Source organism: Nycticebus coucang, chromosome 6, assembly GCF_027406575.1.
Source record: "Nycticebus coucang isolate mNycCou1 chromosome 6, mNycCou1.pri, whole genome shotgun sequence".
Classification (NCBI taxonomy): domain Eukaryota; kingdom Metazoa; phylum Chordata; class Mammalia; order Primates; family Lorisidae; genus Nycticebus; species Nycticebus coucang.
The window spans coordinates 23,377,326-23,401,049 of NC_069785.1; the positions used below are offsets into that span (position 1 = coordinate 23,377,326).

Sequence of the window (23,724 nt, forward strand, 5' to 3'; positions counted from 1 at the left end):
TGATTTTGATGAAGCAGATATTATCATACTGTTTCTATGACTTGGTGGTTTTTTGGTTTTTGGTTTTGTTTTTGAAATGCAGTCATCCTCGGTAGAGTGCTGTGACGTCATAGCTCTCAGCAACCTCAACCTCTTGGGCTTAAGTGATTCTCTTGCCTCAACTTCCTGACCAGCTGGCACTACAGGTGCCTGACACAATGCCCAGCTATTTTTTTATTATTGTTGTTGTTGCAGTTGTCGTTGTTTAGCAGGCCCAGGCTGGGTTCAAACCTGCCTGCTTCGGTGTATGTGGCCAGCACCCTAACTGCTGAGCTATGGGCACTGAGCCAGGTTTTTTTGTTGTTGTTGTTTGTTTGTTTTTGAGACAGAATCTCATTCTGTCGCCCACAGTAGAGTGCTGTGACATCACAGCTCACAGCAACTTCAAACCCTTGGGCTTAGGTGATTCTTTTGCCTCAGCATGTGGCTGGTGCCTTAGCCACTTGAGGTACAGGTGCCAAGCCAGCATTATGTTTTTTTGTTTTTTTTTTGTTTTGGGTTGGTTTTTTTGTTTTTTTGATACAAAGTCTCAAGCTGTCTCCCTGAGTAGAATGCCGTGGTGTCTTAACTCACAGCAACCTCAAACTCTTGGGTTAAAGTGATCCTTCTGCCTCAGCCTCCCCAGTACCTGGGATTACAGGTGCCCACCACCACACCTGGCTAATTTTTTTTATTTTTAGGAGAGATGGGATCTCATTCTTTCTAGGACTGGTCTCAAACTCCTTAGCTCAAGGGATCCTCTCATGTAGACCTCCCAGAGTGCTAGAATTACAGGTAGGCCTCCCAGGATGCTAGGCCTGAGGCACCAGGCTGGGCCCATAATAGACTTTTGGTTTTACCATGCTGAGTTGTAAAATCTGGAATTTATTAGCAAATGAGTTTTAGGTACTGGACATAATACTGTGACCTTAGAAATCTAAACTGAGTCTAGCGCCTGTGGCTCAAGCCTGTAATCCTAGCACACTGGAGGCCAAGGAAGATGGATTGCTTGAGCTCACAGGTTCGAGACCAGCCTGAGCCAGAGAAAGATCTCGTCTGTAAAAATAGCTGGGCATTGTGGTAGGCACCTGTAAACCCAGCTATTTAGGAGGCTGAGGCAAGAGAATCACTTCAGCCCAAGAGTTTGAGGTTGCTGTGAGCTATGACACCACAACACTACTGAGGAAGACAAAATGAGACTGTCTCAAAAAGGAAAAAAAAAAATAAATGGCACTAAATGCATTAAAATTATGAGCTATTTACATGTTGAGCTATTCATTCTTTGTACAAGGGCTGTCGAGAAAGTATCTAGCTATTGTTAGTATCATTTTTCTTATTACATGGCTAGATACTTTCTAGATAGCCCTCCTTTATTGTTACATGACTCACCAACTTAAGGTACACTTTTTGTTTTATTCTAAGGCTTTCTTCAATACTGAAAACGTATGGAAGTCCTTTGAAAACACCGTCAGTAGTTTATAGACAAAGACTTTATGAACTGTTGATTTTATTACCTCCTGAAACCTATGAAGGTATGTGCCTTGGACGAAATATTTATTGTTTGTGGCTAAGATAGGGCCTGGAAAGTAATTGGCATTCATTAAATACTTGAATGAATGAATTATAATGGTAGTTATCTAGTGCCTTATATCTAGAATGTGTAGGGAGTTTGATCCTAATCCATGTGTTCACCATTTCATAATAAATAAAATACAGTTTTAAAAGAAACTTTGTTTTCCTTCCTTCCTTCTCGTAGAATACTCAACTGCTGCCTAGTTCAACTGTGTGTGGGACAGTGAGTCGCAAAGACTGATACTGATTCTAATCTAGTGCTTTATACAGAATATATAATGTAAATCTATCATAAACATGGCCATTCCTAGTTTCCTTCTAGAAAGATACACACATATATGTATCTTTCTAGAATGTGTACACCCTAGTACACATTCTTTTTCATTATTCTTAATTCTGCTCAGATAAAAGTTTCATATTGAAGTTTCAAGGTATAATTGATTTCATAACATTTATAATGTAGTTTTTGCTCTAATTAAGCTCAAAGATGACTTTGGATTACTGCAGTGCTGCCATTGATAAAATAAATTTGTCTCTACTTTAAAATTTTTTTTTTTTGAGACAGAGTTTTACTTTGTTTGTTTTTGAGACAGAATCTCATTCTATCACCTACAGTAGAGTGCTGTCGCGTCACAGCTCACAGTAACCTCTACCTCTTGGGCTTAGGTGATTCTCTTGCTTCACCCTCTCAAGTAGCTGGGACTACAGGTGCCCACCACAACACCTGGCTAATTTTTTGTTGCAGTTTGGCCGGGGCCGGGTTTGAACCCACCACCCTCAGTATATGGGGTCGGCGCCCTACCCACCCAGCCATAGGCACTGCCCTCTACTTTAAAATTAGTCCTAAAATCTTTCTTACCAGTTTGAATTATAGTTTTAAGAAAATATACTGCTGTGGAGTGGAGCCTGTGGCTCAGTCAGTAAGGTTCCAGCCCCATATACCGAGGGTGGCGGGTTCAAACCCAGCCCTGGCCGAACTGCAACCAAAGAAATAGCCGGGCATTGTGGCGGGCACCTGTAGTCCCAGCTACTTGGGAGGCTGAGGCAAGAGACTTGCTTAAGCCCAGGAGTTGGAGGTTGCTGTGAGCTGTGTGAGGCCACGGCACTCTACCGAGGGCCATAAAGTAAGACTCTGTCTCTACAAAAAAAAAGAAAATATACTGCTGTTACATCTAAATAATTTAAAGATGCTTGTTTTAAGAGGTGAAAGTTGAAAATTGTCTCCTATGGAGACTTGTATCTTGTTTTATTTCTTTATTTGTTTGTTTTTTTTTCTGTAAAGACAGATTCTCTGAGTCTCACTTTACTGCCCTCGGTAGAGTGCCATGACATCATGGGACTCACAGCAACCTCCAGGTCTAAGTCTCCCTCTATCTCCCTCGGTAGAGTGCTGTGGCAGCTCACAGCAACCTCCAACTCCTGGGCTTAGGCGATTCTCTTGCCTCAGCCTCCCAAGCAGCTGGGACTATAGGGACCCACCACAACGCCCGCCTATTTTTTTGTTGCAGTTTGGCCAGGAATGGGTTTGAACCCGCCAGGCTCAGTATATGGGGCCGGTGCCCTACTCACTGAGCCACAGGCGCCGCCCATTGTATCTTGTTTTAGTCTTGCTCATTTTTAGTCAACAAATTGTTAGAATTGTTGCCTAACTCCAACAACAATTAGAATGTTACTTCAAATACATTTATTGTAAAATTACTACATTTAGGTTTGGCGCCTGTAGCTCAGCGGCTAGGGCGCCAGCCACATATACTAGAGCTGGTGGGTTAGAACCCAACCTGGGCCTGCCAAACAACAATGACAATTACAACAATAAAATAGCTGGGCACTGTGGCCGGCACCTGTAGTCACACCTACTCAGGAGGCTGAGGCAAGAAAATTTCTTAAGCCCAAGAGTTTGAGGTTGCTGTGAGCTGTGATTTTACAGCACTTTACTGAGGGTGACATAGTGAGACTCTGTCTCAAAAAAAAAAAAAGTACCACATTTATTTGCTTGTATACTTATGCCATAAAATGTATACCACGTTAGTACTAGCTTGGCCTTTATCATTATGTGGGTGATACTATTCCTATTCTCTCTCTGGTTTTCATAATGTACCTATCAAAATGTTTGCTATAAAGAAAACATTTAGGGTGGTGCCTGTGGCTCAGTCGATAGGGCCCCAACCCCATTTACCGAGGGTGGCGGGTTCAAACCCAGCCCTGGCCAAACTGCAACAACAACAATAAATAGCTGGGCGTTGTGGTGGGCACCTGTAGTCCCAGCTACTTGGGAGGCTGAGGCAAGAGAATCGCCTAAGCCCAGCAGTTGGAGGTAGCTGTGAGCAGTGACGCCGCAGCATTCTACCGAGGATGACAAAGTGAGACTCTGTCTCTACAAAACACAAAAGAAAGAAAACATTTAGGCCGGGAGCCATGCCCTGTATTCCTAACATTTCTTTAGAGGCTAAGGCAGGAGGATCACTTGATCTTAGGAGTTCAAGACCAGCCTGAGAAGTAATTTCTAAATTCCGCAGCTCAGGTAAACTGTTAGGCTGTGGCAAAAGCAGTGCCTTTCATTTTTTTTATCAGCATGGATGAACCTGGAACCCTTTTTTATTTTTACCATAGTATCTTGAAGCTTATTTTTGAACTACAGATTTTTTAAAAATGTAGACTTTTTTTCTAATTCTTTAAAATTTAGGATTACAAATTCTGCCCTTAAAGAACTTGAATTAGGAAAAGAGGAAAAAGTCTTTTCTTTTTCCTTTTTTCTTTTTTTGAGACAGAGTCCCAAGCTGTTGCCCTGGATAGAGTGCCATGGCATCGTGGCACAAGCAACCTCAGGGTTTCTTTTTTTTTTTTTTGTAGAGACAGAGTCTCACTTTATGGCCCTGGTAGAGTGCCGTGGCCTCACACAGCTCACAGCAACCTCCAACTCCTGGGCTTAAGCGATTCTCTTGCCTCAGCCTCCCGAGTAGCTGGGACTACAGGTGCCCGCCATAATGCCCGGCTATTTACCACCTCTAATTCTTGGGCTCAAGCGGTCTCACTATTGCTCAGGCCAATCTCTAGCAGGTCAAGACGGGTGGACTGCTTGAGCTTACAAAAATAAAAATATGGTTGTAGTATTTTTATGTTTCAATCAAAAGCGGTAAGTTTGCTATTTCTCATCTTCCATCTTTATTTTCATCTTTACAAATTTGGTAATAAAAGTGAGGATCTTTTTTCTCACTGGCTTTTGAATTTTTTAAAATTATTTTCTATACAATTTAATAGATTTATATAATATGTGGGAGTATAACAATCATAACTTTGCCACTAAAATATCAATTGACATTTTAAATCATGTAGCTAATATTCAGTACTAACCTATAGTGATTTCTAAATTTGAATACAAAAGGAAATATAGTCTTTAAATGTTTTCCTCTAACTTTAACGTTCTAATCATATCAGTTGTTTCAATGTTTAGTCAAAAAGTCAATCTAAAAGACATAGAAAGAAGTTGCTTTTGTAATGTAGAAATTGTTCAAGAATTGAAATCATTTTTCTTAATGACTTCCCAGCAGATGCAGACTTTTGTCTCGAATGACTTCATTTTCTTTTTTTTTTTTTTTAAGAAAAGACAGTCTCGCTTTATCACCCTCAGTGGAGTGCAGTGGTGTCACAGCTTACAGCAACCTCCAGCTCCTTGGCTTAGGTGATTCTCTTGCCTTAGTCTCTCGAACAGCAGGGACTACAGGCACCAGCCACAATGCCCAGCTATATTTTTGTTGCAGTTTGGCCAGGGTTGGGTTTGAACCCGCCACCTTCAGTATATGGGGCCGGCACCCAACTCACTGAGCCACAGGCGCTGCCCAAGAATATTTGATTTAAAGAGACTGAAATACAAAAAGTAGCTGCAATATACAGACCTTATTCGGATCTGGATTTAAACACAGAAGCGAACAAAAACAGGCATTTATGAAACAATTGGAAATTTGAACACCGATTGGATATTTGATATTTACTGTTTTTTTTAGATAGAGTCTTACTCTGTTGCCCAGGCTAGAGTGCCATGGTATTAGCCTAGCTCATAGTAACCTCAAACTCCTGGGCTGAAACAAGTCTCCTTGCCTCCGCCTCCCTAAGTAGCTGGGACTACAGCACCGGCCACAACGCGCGGCTATTTTTTGGTTGCAGTCGTCATTGTTTGGCGGGCCTGGGCTGGATTCGAACCTGCTAGCTCAGGTGTATGTGGCTGGCACCTTAGCCACTTGAGCTACAGGCACCAAGCCAAGGCTATGCTTTTTAAAATACAAATATAATTATCTGCTTGTGTATATTTATCTTTTTTTAAATCTGTTATGTATATCATGTCATTTTATATTGTGAAATATGTATATATACATGCATACTTTGAAAAATGTACTTTTAGACGGCACCTGTAGCTCAGTGGGTAGGGCACTGGCCACATACACCCAGGCTAGCGGGTTTGAACCCAGACCGGGCCTGCCAAAAACAGCAATGTCAACTGTAACAAAAAAGTAGCTGGGCATTGTGGTGGGTGCCTGTAGTCCCAGTTACTTGGGAGGCTGAGGCAAGAGAATTGCTTAAGCCCAAGAGTCTTGAGATTGCTGTGAGGTGTGACGCCATGGCCCCTACCCAGGGCAACATAGTGAGACTCTGTGTCAAAGAAAAGCCTTTTGGTTAACGGCACATAGTTAACACATTTGTTTGTAGGATAGTTTTCAAGGATGAGAAACACGATCTTTAGTTATGATATATTAAAGTTGGCCAGTGTTATAGATTAAAACTCAACCTGATCTTTTTTAACCCAGTACTCTCACAAGTTAATTGTTAGCATTAATTGCAAATTGCTCTTTTTCTCTGACTCATCAGGAAACCTCTGTGCTGTCCTCCAAGAGCTGGCTGCTGACTTGACTGCCCCTGATATCCAGGTGGCAGCATCTACGTTTTTACTTCCATCCCTCTGTCATCAGGATGATCTTTTGATATTAAGTCCTGTGCTCCAAGAGACTGACCATAGATTTATTGAAGAACAAGTATGATCATTTTTAATTACTCCTACTTAGATTCAATCTGTGAACAGTGATTTTAAAGCCTCATATATGTTTTTTTCCTTTTAGCTTCTGCTTGGCAATGGTGTTGCTTGTGGAAGTCTTGAATATGACCCTTATTCTATTTATGAGAAAGACGTAGAGGGAGATTCAGTGCCTAAACCCCTGCCTCCAACACTGTCAGTCATTAGCTCTGCAGCCAAACTCTTTGGGGTTGTATGTGCTCATGTGGAAGAAGCCCAAAGGTAAATGTCTTCAGTAGTTCACATATCCTAAAATATAATACGTTATTGGTTCAGTGAATGCATAATAGAGAACTGGTGGGTGAAAATATTGTTGTCACATGATCTCATTAACATAAATGTCTTATAGGTGAAGATGAGATAAAGGTTCCTTAATTATTCACAAGTAACCATGTGAGATGATGAATATGTTAGTTAACTTGATTGTGGTAATCATTTCATGAGGTATGGATACAGTAAAACTTGTTGTATACCTTAAATGTATGCTATTTGTATTTGCCAATTACAACTCAGTAAAACTAGCAGGAAAAGTATGACTGAGAGCATTAATACATAGTATGGAGGGATTTCCATCTTATGCTGCTGTGTAAGAAAAAAATGTGTATATAAGATACCTTGTCTGGTCTGAGTGCAATGGTGTTTACAGCTAATTAATCACAACCAGTTACAGATTCCTTTGTTTCTTCTCCACTACCACCGCTTCACTTGACTAGCCTTAAAAAAAAAGAAAAAGAAAAAGGCTCGGCTCCTATCGCACAGTGCTTATTGCGCCAGCCACAGGGTTCAAGCCTAGCCTGAGCCTGCTAAAAACACAGTAACAACTGCGACAAAAAATAGGTGGGTGTTGTGGCGGGTGCCTGTAGTTCCAGCTACTTGGGAGGCTGAGGCAAGAGAATTGCTTAAGCCCAAGAGTTGGAAGTTGAAGTGAGCTGTGATGCCACAGCAGTCTGCTGAGGGCGACATAGTGAGACTGTTTCAAAAACAAAGAAAGAAAACTTTGGCTGGGCTCCCATAGCACAGTGGTTGTGGTGCCAGCCATATGCACCAAGGCTGGCAGGTTCAAGCCCAGCCCCAGTCAGCTAAACAGCAATGACAACTGCAACAGGAAAATAGCCAGGCATTGTGGTGGGCACGTGTAGTCCCAGCTACTTGGTGGCTGAAGCAAGACAAATGCTTAAGCCCAAGAGTTTGAGGTTGCTGTGAGCTGTGCCACGGCACTCTACCGAGGGCGATGTAATGAGATTCTGCCTCAAAAAAAAAAAAAAAAAGATAGCTCCAACCACAAATGAATTTAGTTTTGAAAAGTCACAGCTGGTAATGATTTCTCATTAAGAATGATAGTTTCTCAATTAGTAACTGAGCATATATCTTTCTTAGGGGTCAAAATCCACTATCCCAGAAATTCTTTTATGATCCGAACAGTCTTGGTACAGTTTTATTTTCAGAGCATAGAAAAGTGAATGAGGACGGCACCTGTGATTCAGTGAGTAGGGCGCCAGCCCCATATACCGAGGGTGGCGGGTTCAAACTTGGCCCCGGCCAAACTGCAACAAAAATATAGCCGGGCATAGTGGCCGGTGCCTGTAGTCACAGCTACCCTGGAGGCTGAGGCAAGAGAATCGCCTAAGCCCAGGAGTTGGAGGTTGCTGTGAGCTGCCACGGCACTCTACCCAGGGAGATAGAGGGAGACTCTGTCTCTTAAAAAAAAGAAAAGAAAAGTGAATGAAATTTATGTTGATTTTTGCTAGTTTCAGTATCAAAAGATAATGTTTATAGTGGTTTCCAGGCTTATACCTGAGGTGCATCTTACAAGGGTATATGTGAAACTTAGTAAATGTGGAATGAAAATGTCTTAACACGATAACTAAGAAAATGCCAGGAAGACTATGTTAACCAGTGCAATGAAAATGTGTCAGACGGTCTATGAAACTAGTGTATGGTGCCCCATGATCACATTAACGTACACAGCTATGATTTAATAAAAAATAAATAAATAAATATAAATAAATAAATAAAAACAAAAGATAATGTTTTTCCCAAATTTATTCATGGCCTATAGCTTCCTCTGTGTACTGTAACTACAAGTATGGTTATATTTTAGACAATATGGAACTAAATGATTAATGAATAAAAGATCAGAGTATAATCACAGTGCTTTGTAATACTTAAGGATTCATGGAAAGAATGAGATTTGAACTAGTCTAACTGCTATTTTATAGAGCACATAATTTAAAATAATTAACTTGAATTGACATAGCAATAACTACTGTGGATGAAACAGTGATAGCCTTTTGGGTAAAGGATTTAAATTAAGCGTGTTCATAAATGACTTTCACTATTTTTAATAGGCCTAAGGTAAAAAAAAAAAAAAAAAGAATCTACTCCTTACAACCTTTCTTTTTAAAAAATAGTGATTTGGGCTGTGCAAGGTGACTCATGTCTGTACTACTAGCACTCTGGGAGGCTGAGGTGGGTGGATTGCTTGAGCTTCAGGAGTTTGAGATCAGCCTGAGCAAGAGTGAGATCCCCTCTCTACTAAAAATAGGTTTAAAAAAAACAAAACAACTAGCATTGTGGGAGTGCCTGTAGTCCCAGCTGGTTGTGAGACTGAGACAAGAAGATCGCTTGAGCCTGAAACTTTGAAGTTGCTGTGAACTATGATGATACCATGGCACTCTACCCAGGGCAACATAATGAGACTCTGTGTCAAAAACAGAGTGATAATAATAGTTATAATATTCATAACTATATAATATTATAAATAAATTATAATTATCACTCTGTTTTGATATAATTATAATATAATAATTATATTATAATATTTATATTTATTTAAATTATGAAAGTTATTTAATTACAATTATTATATTAGAATATTATTATAATTGTATAATAAATGTTATTAAATTATAATTATTATATTGTATTTATGTTTATTTAAGTAATTATAATAATAATAAAAGTGATTTTATTATTCTTAGAGAAGTTCTTATTTTCATATTTATTGCCCAATTATAATTTCAAAGAGATGCTTTCTTATTTCTGTTGTAATGAATTTTAAAATATACTGATAGTTTCTTTTTTTTAGCCATGTAGATTATAAGAATACAAATGAATTTCAAGGAAGGGAAGTCTCATTTAATAAAAACATAGAGAACAGATAAAAGCAAAACCTATCATTCTGTTGAGATTCTAACTGAATAAAAATTATAGGCCATAATTTGCAGATTTTTTAAAGTGGTCTGGCAGGATCCCAGACGTAGAATGTGGGTCATAGGCAACTATCAGTAGTCTCCAGTGGGTGTCATTAGACAACCAGAGGAGAGAGACTACCTGGCAAGGAAGTCAAGTTTCTAATTTCCTGTTACCGAAGATCTAATAGTTGTAAAATGGCTGGCCCTTTTCCTTTTGACCTTGTATTTGCATTTTTAGAAAAGAAAAGTCTTAAATTGTTGGCATTTAACAACTGAATATTTCAAAGCATTTTGTTGTTATTGTGGCTAGCTTCATGTTAAACAATTTAAAGTTAAATCTTTTATATCATGAGATTGCCTTAAGATTGCTAATAGGTTATTTTATATTTTAGTTATGAATTTAGAAATTAAATTGTCTTTTAAATTAGTTGGTTCTCTATTCTGATTATAGGATTTCAAAAATAAGAAAAAAATTTGTTTTCAATTTATTATTAAATCATAGCTGTGTACATTAATGCAATCATGGGGCACCATACACTGGTTTTATAGACCATTTGACATATTTTCATCACACTGGTTAACATAGCCTTCCTGGTATTTTCTTAGATATTGTGCTAAGATGTTTATATTCTACATTTAGTAAGTTTCACATGTACCCTTGTAAGACGCACCATAGGTGTGGTCCCACCAATTACTCTCCCTCTGCCCATCCTTCCCCCCAAAATAAGAACATTTTGCATTGTTAATATTAAAGCACTGAAATGTTTAAAGCAGTGGTTCTCAATCTGTGGGTCACGACCCCTTTGGACTGTATTAGGAAGGTTAAGAAACAATGGTTTAAAGGTTAGAAAGTCGGGTAGCAGGGTGGAACCTGTGGCTCATCAGAGTGGGGTCCCAGCTCTATATGTCGGAGGTGGCAGGTTCAAACCCAGCCCTGGCCAAAAACTGCAAAAAAAAAAGTTGGGTAGCACCTGTGGCTCAGTGAGTAGGATGCCAGCCCCATATATCAAAGGTGGTAGGTTCAAACCCAGCCGCGGCCAAACTGTAACAAAAAATAGCCAGGTGTTGTGGCAGGTGCTTGTAATCCCAGCTACTCAGGAGGCTGAGGCAAGAGAATTGCCTAAGCCCAAGAGCTGGAGGTTGCTGTGAGCTGTGACGCCACGGCACTCTCCCTAGGGCGACAAAAATGAGACTTTGTCTCTAAAAAAAAGGTTAGAAAGTCAATATTTTATTCAGAAAAATTATAAATTATTGATCTTATTCATATGTTGTTTGTGGCTGCTTTTAAATATATTTTGTACCTAATTGTAGCAAATTAATTACATCACCTAAGGATCCTTCCACCCTTGACTTGCCCATTGGAATAATCCAGACAACTTTTTTATTTTTATTTTTTTTGGTGGTTTTTGGCCGGGGCTGGGTTTGAACCCAGCACCTCCGGCATATGGGACCGGCGCCCTACTCCTTGAGCTACAGGCGCCGCCCAATCCAGACAACTTTTAAAAATACTTCTGGCTCCATAAGGACACTTGTACTAGACTGTTTATTGCAGCTCAATTTATAATCGCCAAAATGTGGAAACAGCCTAAATGCCCGCCAACCCAGGAATGGATTAACAAGTTGTGGTATATGTATACCATGGAATACTATTCAGCTATTAAAAAAATGGAGACTTTACATCCTTCGTATTAACCTGGATGGAAGTGGAAGACATTATTCTTAGTAAATCATCACAGGAATGGAGAAGCATGAATCCTATGTACTCAATTTTGATATGAGGACAATTAATGACAATTAAGATTATGGGGGGGAGGAAAAGCAGAGAGAGGGAAGGGGCGGAGCCTTGGTGTGTGCCAAACCTTCTGGGGGCAAGACATGATTGCAAGAGGGACTTTACCTAACAAATGCAATCAGTGTAACCTGGCTTATTGTACCCTCAATGAATCCCCAACAATAAAAAAAATAAATAAAAAATAAAATACTTCTGGCTCAGCACCTGTAGCTCACCTGTGTACCAGCCACATACACCAGAGCTGGCAGGTTCGAATCCAGCCTGGGCCTGCCAAACAACAGTGATAACTATAACTAAAATATAGCTGGGCATTGTGGCAGGCGCCTATAGTCCAAGCTACTTAAAAGGCTGAGGCAAGAGAATCGCTTGAGCCTAGGAGTTAGAGGTTGTTGTGAGCTATGATGTCATGGCCCTCTACCCAGAGCGACAGCTTGAGGCTCTGTCTCAAAAAAAAAAACAAAAAACTAGTCACTTATGGGTTGATAGGAAAAGCTTATACAGTTATAGCTCTCGGCACTAAAAATTTTGCCATTATACACCCTCCCTAGAAGTATAAAGTAAATCAATATTTTTAAATTTTATTATATCTTTCCCCTTTATTCAGTTAACTATGTGTTTTTATCCTGTCTAGACTCAAAACTTTTAGCTCTAGCAGTTTTTTCCAAAGTGATAATTATATATTAAAACTGATACTATTTAGGAATACCAGTTCAGTATTACTAAGAGTAAGTCACCTTGGCTCATTGCCTACAGCTCAAGCAGCTAGGACACTACATACATCAGAGCTGCCAGGTTTGAATCCAGCCCAGGCCCACCAAACCAACAATGACAACTACAACAACAACAACAACAAAAAAAATATATATATATGTATATATATATATATATATATATATGTAGCCAGGCATTGTGGTGGGCACCTGTAATCCCAGCTACTCCCCAACTACCTGAGGCAAGTTTAATCCCAGAAGTTTGAGGTTGCTGTGAGCTGTGATGCAACAGCACTCTACCCATGGCAACAGCTTGAGATTCTTGTCAAAAAAAAAATAGTAAATTACCTCTATCTAGAGTGCTGTGGCATCATAGCTCATAGCAACCTCAAACTCTTGGGCTCAAGCAGTTCTCTTGCCTCAGCCTCCCAAGTAGCTGGGACTATAGGCCCTGCCACAACGCCTGACTATTTGTTGTTGTTTTGGTTGACATCTACCTATAAGATTCAGAATCTTTTTGTTGAGCTCTCTAAATGTATTGGTGTCATAATTTATTTTGAGACCTTCGTCAATTAACAGCATATTCAGTCTCTGTCAGAATTGTGGGGTGAAGGATGGAGAAAAAGATTTTGGACTCTGGCACACTGTTTTAGAGTCCTTGGCTTTTGGCTCATGGATGTGGACAAGAAAATGATATAGGTCAAATAATAGTATGACATAACAAAATTCTCAAGATCTAACCTGATATAGTTTTAGTATTTTCAACATGATTAAAATTTCATAATAACACATGTAGGTATGATCTAAAAGTGATGTTTTAGGTTTTGAAAGTTGTGAGCTGGATTATGCAGTTATTCTTAATTCCCCTTTGATGTCATATTTAACCTCCACAATGTTCCTGAAAGGTAATTTGTGAACAAATATGTTCTTAAAACAAAATGCCTTAAATATAGTCTTAAGTGATGAGCAGAAAAATTTTTATATGGAGGATATTTATCGCATTATTTATAATGAGAAAAATTAGAAATAGCCTAAATCCCATATTAGGAAGTTGGTTAAATAAATTATTGTACTTCTAAAATATATGGTACCAGAAGCTAATTAAAATTGTTTTAATGTAGTAGTTAATAAGATAGAAAAATCCCTGATAGGCTTGGCACCTGTAACTCAGCGGCTAGGGTGCCAGCCACATACACCAGAGCTGGTGGGTTCGAACCCAGCCTGGGTCTGCCAAACAACAATGACAACTACAACAACAACAACAAAAAGCAATAGCCGGGCGTTGTGGTGGGCACCTGTAGACCAAGATACTTGGGAGGCTGAGGCAAGAGAATGGCTTAAGCCCAAGAGTTTGAGGGTGCTGTGAGCTTTGATGCCACAGCACTCTACTGAGGGCAACATAGACTGTGTCTCAAAAAAATAGAAGAAGAAGAAAAATCTCTGATAATGTTGTTTTTGGAGGAAAAAACCCAGGTTATTTATGAGGTATGTATAGTATGATTCCAGTTTTTCTGAAAATCATACCAGGTACCTAGGAGGGGAAAGACAAAAACAAAGATGTCAGACCAGACAATTTGGCTCACACTTACAATCCTAGCACTCTGGGAGGATGAGACGGGAGAACTGCTTGAGCTCGGGAGTTGAGACCAGCCTGACCAAAAGTGAGACGGTGACCTGTTTCACCAGGCATTGTGGCAGAAACCTGTAGTCCTAGCTACTTGGGAAGCTGAAGCAATAGGATTGCTTGGCCCAAGAGTTTGAGATGGCTGTGAATCATGTAGCCATAGCACTCTAGGTGACAAAGTAGGACTCTGTTTAAAAGAACAAAGATACCAAAATGTTAATGGTCTAGATCAGCGGTTCTCAACCTGTGGGTCACCTAAGACCATCCTGCATATCATATTTACATTACGATTCATAACAGTAGCAAAATTACAGTTATGAAGTAGCAACAAAAATAATTTCATGAACCCAACGCAACTATGGCAACGTCAGTGCTTAAGGCTTGAAGAGGTAGATGAGCTAAAAGAGATATAGTCTTTCTTGTGGAAGAATATGCAGTTATCTCATGATGGCATTTTGCACCTCCAAAAAGCATAGATGGTCCCAAAATGCAGACAAAGATGAGAACCTGGACACCCCTAAATCATCAGCTATTGAATGACAATATTTGAAGAAAGAAGAGCCCTACTTGGAAAATAGTTTGACAAAAGGACAGACTCTCAAAGGAGAAGAATCCTCACACGCCTGTTGGAACGCTGCTCCCTGTCACAGCAAAAGTTCTGCTGTCAAAAACTTCAGGAAAAACTCCCAGCAGAAGCCCTGGATTTTACTACCAAGCTTCCAAGGGTGTTAGCTGTATACATCTTTTCTTTCCTGGATCCTGAAGCCTTTGTCGTTGTGCACACATGTGCTGGCATTGGAAGAACTTAGCTGAGCTGGACCAGCTGTGGATGCTCAAATGTTTATGTTTTAACTGGTACATCAATTTCTCTCGAACTCCTTTTGAGCAGAGCATCTGGAAGAAACACTATATTCTAATGGTGAAAGAACTTAATCTTACCACGCCTAAGACACCTCCCAAAGATGAATTTGTAATAGCTGATGTTCAGCCAGTGATGAGCAGTTCTCCAAAGGAAAAGCAGTCTCCTCTGTCAACTTTTCAGTCTTATTCCTCTTTAAGAAGGAAGAGTAATGCAGGGAAAAAAGAACTTCCACCCTGGACAACTGTGACCCCATTGACAGCATCTGGCATGGAAGAAAGAAAAGAAATGAAATGACCCCAGATTTTGGCTGACAACCACAAGAAAAGAGAAATAAATTGCAGGACAGATTGAGGATAAGAAAAGCACAATCACTGATGTCCCTAAGTTCCAGCTCTGCCATAAAAGTTCCAGCTTGTCACACCTGGCCTGCTCCTCAGTCAGTGTGACTCCCAGACACAGCTGAAATGTTCATGTGGCATCTTCAGAGACACTCAGGACTTGAAAATCATCCATCTAGGCTGCAGATCCCAAGCCAGCTTAAGGACATGGAAAGACTTGTACAGAAAAGACAAAATGCTCTGTGCGGTGGGGACTGAGTTTTACTTGCCCCTCTGTTAGATGCTCTTTCAGTTTAAATACTTTAGTGTGAACATGACTCCTATAGCATTTCAGTAAAAAGGAATTTATGGCATAAAAATAAATAAATAATTTTATGGTTGGGAGTCACCACAACTTGAGGAACTGTATTAAAGGGTCGCGTAATTAGGAAGGTTGAAAACCACTGGCCTAGATGATGGTGCTATGGGTAAATTTTATTTTTCTCTAATATGCTTTCCTGAGTTTTTCAGATTCATGACGATAAACAGAATTAACTTGAAATATTTCTGTATGACGTTTATCGTAATAACCCTGGCTAACACGCAGTGAGGACAGACTTGTCGCCAGGCTCTGGCCCCTGGCACGCATCATCTCCTGTACTGGTCCAGGTAATCCCATCAGGTTATCTGCGTAAGAGTTGCGCCACCACCCACGATCGATACCTGCCCGGACCTCCGTAAGAGCCGCACCATGACCGTGATCAGCACCCGTCCAGACCTTGGTAAGAGCTGCGCCGCGACCTGCACCTGCCAGGCTTCTAAACGTCCTGACCAGGAACTGCGGGAGCCATGCAACACCGCATCCTCCCTCCTGTACCCTCCCTGCCTCCACACCAGCCCGTTCGTCTGGCCAGGGACTCTGGTAGCTGTGAGCCCTCCAGAGCCCTCCCTGCCTCTGCGTGGAGCCCTTCTGCCCAGAGACTGCTGGAGCCTTGTCTCTCTGTGCCAAAGTCACTGGGCGCCAGACACTCCCAGAACCGTGTGCACCACCCCCCGCCCTATTGCTGGATCCGGTTGTGTCACACTCTGGAGCTGCTTCCACAACCAGAACTCCATGGTTGGGGCAGCCCCAGAGGACCTACACAGAGTCACTCCCTACGAAGATCCAGCAACAATAGAGTGATCCCACTGGGGTCTAATCTTGGAGAGACACCTCCCCAGCTCTCAAGACGGCCAGAGGCAATGGTGAAAAACAGTCATGAGGTGAAATCAACAGGAAAACTCTGGCAATATGAATAATCAGAGTAGACCAACTCTCCCAAGGATCAGTGGGGCAGACACAGCACAAGATCCCATGCACAAACAAATAGCTGAGATGTCAGAAATCGAATTCAGAACCTGGATAGCAAATAAGATCGAATTAGAATTTCAAGCAGTAACCCAAAAGATATCTCAAGAATTCAACGAATTCAAAGACCAAATTACCAAAGATTTTGACACATTGACACAAGAAGTTGCAGCCCTCAAAGATCTGAGAAACGGGTGGCACCTGTGGCTCAGTGAGTAGGGCGCTGGCCCCATATACTGAGGGGGGCGGGTTCAAACCCAGCCCCGGCTGAACTGCAGCTGCTTGGGAGGCTGAGGCAGGAGAATCACGGAAGCCCAAGAGCTAGAGGTTGCTGTGAGTCCTGTGACATCATGGCACTCTACCAAGCGCGGTAAAGTGAGGCTCTGTCTTAACAAAAAAAAAAAGATCCGAGAAACACAGTACAATCTCTCAGTAACAGAATGGAGCAAGAAGAAAGGATTTCTGACATTGAAGACAAAGCTTTCGAACGCTCCCAAACTCTCAAAGAGGAAGAGAAATGGAGGGCAAAAACAGATCACTCTCTCAGAGAGCTCTGGGATAATTCAAAGAAAATCAATATTCGCCTTATAGGGATCCCCGAAAGCGATGAAGTTGCTTGAAAAGGCACAGAGTCTCTTTTCCATGAGATTATGAAGAACTTTCCAGACATGCCAAGAGATTCTGAAATTCGGATAGCAGACAGTTTCAGAACTACAGCATGACTCAACCCAAATTTGACATCCCCCAGACACATCATAATCAATTTCACTAAAGTTAATATAAAGGAGAAAATTCTGAAAGCAGCCAGACGAAAGAAAACCATCACCTACAAGGACAAGAATATTAGAATAACTGCATTGTGGCGGGCGCCTGTAGTCCCAGCTACTCGGGAGGCTGAGGCAAGAGAATCGCGTAAGCCCAAGAGTTAGAGGTTGCTGTGAGCCGTGTAACGCCACGGCACTCTACCAAGGGCCGTACAGTGAGACTCTGTCTCTACAAAAAAAAAAAAAAAAAAGAAGAATAACTGCAGATTCCTCTGCTGAAACCTTTCAAGCCAGAAGAGGATGGTCATCGACTTCTAATCTCCTAAAACAAAATAACTTTCAACCCAGGATCCTGTACCCAGCTAAACTGAGTTTCATTTATGACATAGAAATTAAATACTTTTTTTTTTTTTTTTTGCAGTTTTTGGCTGGGGCTGGGTTTGAACCCACCACCTCTGGCATATGGGGCCGGCGCCCTACTCCTTGAGCCACAGGCACTGCCCGAGAAATTAAATGCTTTAATGACATTCACATGTTGAAGAAATTTGCCATAACTAAACCAGCTCTCCAGGATATTCTCAGACCTATCCTTCATAAAGACCAGCATAATCCTCAACCACAAAAGTAAACCCTCCCAGAAAATTCTGATCAAATTCCAACTTCCACAGTCGCAAAAGGATTAAAAATGTCCACTGGACTCTTGAAAGGCTTATCAATATTCTCAATTAATGTGAATGGTTCAAATTGTCCTCTAAAGAGGCACAGGTTGGCTGACTGGATACAAAAACTCAAGCCAGATATCTGCTACAAAAATCTCATCTTACATTAAAAGACAAATACAGACTCAGGGTGAAGGAATGGTCATCTATACTCCAGGCAAAAGGAAAGCAGAAAAAAGCAGGCGTTGCAATCCTATTCGCAGATGCAATAGGCTTTAAACCAACCAAAATGAGGAAGGATAAGGATGGACAGTTCATATTTGTTAAGGGTAATACTCAATATGATGAGATTTCAATTACTAATATTTATGCACCCAACCAGAACGCACCTCAATTTATAAGAGAAACTCTAACAGACATGAACAACTTGATTTCCTCCAGTTCTATAGTAGTTGGAGATTTTAACACCCCTTTAGCAGTGCTCTCCAAAAAGAAGGTAAGCAAAGAAATCTTAGATTTAAGCTTAACCATTCAACATTTGGACTTAACAGACATCTACAGAACATTTCATCCCAACAAAACTGAATATACATTCTTCTCATCAGCCCACGGAACATACTCCAAAATCTACCACATCCTGGGCCACAAATCGCACCTCAGCAAATTACAAAAAAAATAGAAATTATCCCTTGCATCTTCTCAGACCATCATGTAACAAAAGTTGAACTCAATAACAACAGGAATCTGCATACCTATACAAGAACATGGAAGCTAAACAACATTATGCTGAAGGATAGATGAGTTATAGACGAGATTCAGAAGGAAATCACCAAATTTTTGGAACAAAACAACAATGAAGACACAAATTATCAGAACCTCTGGGATACTGCAAAGGTAGTCCTAAGAGGGAAATTTATAGCACTGCAAGCCTTCCTCGAAAACGGAAAGAGAGGAAGTTAATAACTTAATGGGACATCTCAAGCAACTGGAGAAGGAAGAACATTACAACCCCAAACTCAGCAGAAGAAAGGAAATAACCAAAATCAGAGCAGAATTAAATGAAATTAAAAACAAAAGAATTATACGACACATCAGTAAATCCAAAAGTTGTTTTTTTGAAAAGATCAATAAAATAGAGAAACCTTTGGCCAACCTAACCAGGAAAAAAAGAGTAAATTATCTCATTTCATGAATCAGAAATGGTAACAATGAAATAACAACAGACCGGGGCGTCGCCTGTGGCTCAGTCAGTAAGGCGCCAGCCCCATATACCGAGGGTGGCAGGTTCAAACCCGGCCCCGGCTGAACTGCAACCAAAAAATAGCTGGGTGTTGTGGCGGGCACCTGTAGTCCCAGCTACTAGGGATGCTGAGGCAAGAGAATCGCTTAAGCCCAGGAGTTGGAGGTTGCTGTGAGCTGTGTGATGCCATGGCACTCTACCCAAGGGCCATAAAGTGACACTCTGTCTCCACAAAAAAAAAAGAAATAACAACAGATCCCTCAGAAATTCAAAAAACCCTTAACGAATGCTACAAGAAACTCTACTCTCACAAATATGAAAATCTGAAAGAAATCGACCAATACCTGGAAGCACACCACCTACCAAGACTTAGCCAGAACGGAGTGGAAATGTTGAGCAGGCCTAGGTCAAGTTGTGAAATAGCATCAACTATACAAAATCTCCCTAAAAAGAAAAGCCCAGGATCAGATGGCTTTACGTCAGAATTCTACCAAACCTTTAAAGAAGAATTAGTACCTATATTACTAAACTTCTTCCAAAATATAGAAAAAGAAGGAATATTACCCAACACATTCTACAAAGCAAACATCACGTTGATCCCCAAACCAGGGAAAGACCCAACAAGAAAAGAAAATTATAAACCAATATCACTAATGAATATTCATGCAAAAATACTCAATAAGATCCTAACAAACAGAATCCAACAACACATCAAAAAAATTATACACCATGACCAAGTGGGATTTATCCCAGGCTTTCAAGGCTGGTTCAATATATGTAACCCTATAAATGTAATTCAGCACGTAAACAAACTAAAAAATAAAGACCGTATGATTCTCTTAATTGACGCAGAAAAAGCTTTTGATAATATCCAGTATCCCTTCATGATCAGAACACTTAAGAAAATTGGTATAGAAGGGACATTTCTTGGGCGGCACCTGTGGCTCAAAGGGATAGGGCGCCAGTCCCATATGCTGGAGGTGGTGGGTTCAAACCCAGCCTCGGCCAAAAACCACAAAAAAAAAAAAAAAAAGAAGGGACATTTCTTAAACAAATAGAGGCCATCTACAACAAACCCACAGCCAATATCGTATTGAATGGAGTTAAATTGAAATCATTTCCACTTAGATCAGGAACCAGGTAAGGTTGCCCATTGTCTCCATTGCTCTTTAACATTGTAATGGAAGTTTTAGCCATTGCAATTAGGGAAGAAAAGGCGATCAAGGGTATCCACATAGGGTCAGAAGAGATCAAACTTTTCACAGATGATATGATTGTATATCTGGAAAACACTAGGGATTCTACTACAAAACTTTTAGAAGTGATCAAGGAATACAGCAATATCTCAGGCTACAAAATCAGCACGCATAAATCTGTAGCCTTTATATATACCGACAATAACCAAGCCGAAAAAATAGTCAAAGACTCTATTCCTTTCACAGTAGTGCCAAAGATGATGAAGTATTTGGGAGTATACCTAACAAAGGACGTGAAAGATCTCTACAAAGAGAACTATGAAACTTTAAGAAAAGAAATAGCTGAAGATGTTAACAAATGGAAAAACATACCATGCTCATGGCTGGGAAGAATCAACATTGTTAAAATGTCCATACTACCCAAAGCAATATATAATTTTAATGCAATTCCTATTAAAGCTCCACTGTCATATTTTAAATATCTTGAAAAAATAATACTTCATTTTATATGGAATCAGAAAAAACCTCGAATAGCCAAAACATTACTCAGCAATAAAAACAAAGGAATCCTGCTGCCAGACCTGAGACTGTACTATAAATTGATAGTGATCAAAACAGCATGGTACTGGCACAAAAACAGAGAAGTAGATGTCTGGAACAGAATAGAGAACCAAGAGATGAGTCCAGCTACTTACTGTTATTTGATCTTTGACAAGCCAATTAAAAACGTTCAGTGGGGAAAAGATTTTCTACTTAACAAATGGTGCTGGCGATCTGTAAAAGACTGAAACTGGACCCACACCTTTCACCATTAACTAAGATAGACTATCACTGGATAAAAGATTTAAACTTAAAATATAAAACTATAAAAATACTTGAAGAAAGTGCAGGGAAAACTCTTGAAGGAATCAGCCTGGGTGAGTATTGTATGAGAAGGACTCCCCAGGCAATTGAAGCAGCATCAAAAACACATTACTGGGACCTGATCAAACTAAAAAGCTTCTGCACAGCCAAGAACATAGTAAGTAAAGCAAGCAGACAGCCCTCAGAATGGAAGAAAATATTTGGAGGTTATACCTTCAATAAAGGTTTAATAACCAGAATTCACAGAGAACTCAAACGTATTAGCAAGAAAAGAACAAACGATCCCATCTCAGGGTAGGCAAGGGACTTGAAGAGAAACTTCTCTAAAGAAGACAGACGCACGATCTACAAACACATGAAAAAAAGCTTGTCATCCTTAATTATCAGAGAAATGCAAATCAAAACTACTTTTTAATATCACCTAACCCCCGTAAGAGTAGCCCACATAACAAAATCCCAAAACCAGAAATGTTGGCGTGGATGTGGAGAAAAGGGCACACTTCTACACTGCTGGTGGGAATGTCCACTAATACGTTCCTTCTGGAAGGATGTTTGGAGAATACTTAGAGGTCTAAAAATAGACCTGCCATTCAATCCTATAATTCCTTTACTAGGTTTATACCCAGAAGATCAAAAATCACAATATAACAAAGACATCTGTACCAGAATGTTTATTGCAGCCCAATTCATAATTGCTAAGTCATGGAAGAAGCCCAAGTGCCCATCGACCCACAAATGGACTAGGAAATTGTGGTACATGTATCCCATGGAATATTATGCCGCCTTAAAGAAAGATGGAGACTTTACCACTTTCATGTTTACATGGATGGAGCTGAAACATATTCTTCTTAGCAAAGTATCTCAGGAATGGAAGAAAAAGTATCCAATGTACTCAGCCCTATTATAAAGCTGATTTATACTTTCACATGAAGGCTATAATCCAACTATACCACCAGAATATGGGGAAAGGGCCAAGGAAGGGGAAGGTAGCAGGGAGGTTACGGTGGAGGGTGGGTAAGGTGTGGGGCCACACCTACGGTGCATCTTAGAATGGGTACAGGCGAAACTTACTAAATGCAGAATACAAATGTGTACATACAATAACTAAGAAAATGCCATGAAGGCTACGTTGAACAGTTTGATGAGATTATTTCAAATTGTATATGAAGCCAGCACATTGTACCCCTTGATTGCACTAATGTACACAGCTGTGATTCAATAATAATAAAAAAAAAAGGTTATCCTCTTTTTCTACCTAGGTTTTTTGGATAGACTGTAGGACTTTATCCTCTTTAAAAGATGGTTATATTTGAGTTTCATGCCTACCTATCTCAATGGTTAGATAGGACAAATATATTGTGCTCATTACGAAGACAAGAAAATTGATACAATAAATGGCTGTCATGTGGTTGCTCAGAGATGGATCTTCTGATGTCTACTCTGGTCCTCTTTGCAGTCCTTCATGTTTCTATTGTAGAAACCTGGACAGGTGACAGTGTGTGTAGATGGCAGGGCTGGATGGAGTGGGGGAGGTTGTAGTGGTGAGTTTCGTGGCTCCTAGGCTCCCCTAAAGAGACACCCCCAGCTTATCAGAATGTTTAGTGCCCCTCATGAAACACCATTTACATAAAACTGTATTAAGATGTGAGCTTTGGTTAACTACTTGTCATAATGTTATTTTGTTGTCATTTAAATAAATGTTTTTAAACATTAAAAAAAAGAAATATTTTTGTAAATATTCTGAGAGTACTAGGGTTTTCACAGTTCTTAATGATCTACCATTTTTATTGTATTTTGTGAATTTATTTTATACATACTGCTTTCCCCAATGCATATGATACACACATGTAATATACACACTTTCCTTTTTTCTCTTTTTTGTACAGTTGGATTTCATTTTTTTTTTTTGAGACAGAGCCTCAATCTTTTGCCCTGGGTAGAGTATTGTGACATCACAGCTCACAGCAACCTCCAACTCCTGGGTTCAAGCGATTCTCCTGCCTCCACCTGCCACGTAGCTGGGACTACATGCTCCAACCCAACGCCTGGTTATTTTTTTGTTGCAGCCATCATTGTTGTTTGGCGGGTCTGGGCTGGATTTGAACCTGCCAGTTCAGGTGTTATGTGGCTAGTGCCTTAGCTGCTTGGCGCGGAGTCCCATTTGGATTTCTTAAAGGCACAATTCCTACATACTGATTAAATAACAAAATTGCCATTTGTAGCATCACTTTTCTTGGGATGTGGGGGATTTTTTTTTTCTTTTTTTGGTTTTTTTTTTGGCCGGGGCTGGGTTTGAACCCACCACCTCTGGCATATGGGACCGGCACCCTACTCCTTGAGCCATAGGCGCTGCCCTGTAGCATCACTTTTCTTATAGCCTCAACAGAATGATAGAGACCTACTTAAGCATATTATTAGATGTTCATTAGGGTCAAATAATAGTTATCCATATGCCATGTTCAGGCTGTCATGCCCTCTTTTTACCTACTTAATGCAGTCATC

General features: G+C 40.2%; 1 protein-coding gene and 1 pseudogene across 4 annotated transcripts in view; both read left to right on the top strand.

Moving 5' to 3' along the window:
- HEATR5A (HEAT repeat containing 5A) overlaps positions 1–23,724 on the top strand; it is a 143,591-nt gene that overhangs the window by 52,275 nt on the left and 67,592 nt on the right. For all 4 annotated transcript variants that reach the window (XR_008380734.1, XM_053594901.1, XM_053594903.1 and 1 more), the window contains exons 14-16: positions 1,441–1,550; positions 6,451–6,614; positions 6,699–6,874. Coding sequence is in view for 3 of the 4 variants with exons in the window: in XM_053594901.1 (XP_053450876.1) it covers positions 1,441–1,550; positions 6,451–6,614; positions 6,699–6,874 (450 nt within the window). In the remaining variant the exon portion in view is untranslated. The remainder of the gene's footprint in view (positions 1–1,440; positions 1,551–6,450; positions 6,615–6,698; positions 6,875–23,724) is intronic.
- Positions 14,427–15,280, top strand: LOC128587654 (F-box only protein 16-like; annotated as a pseudogene).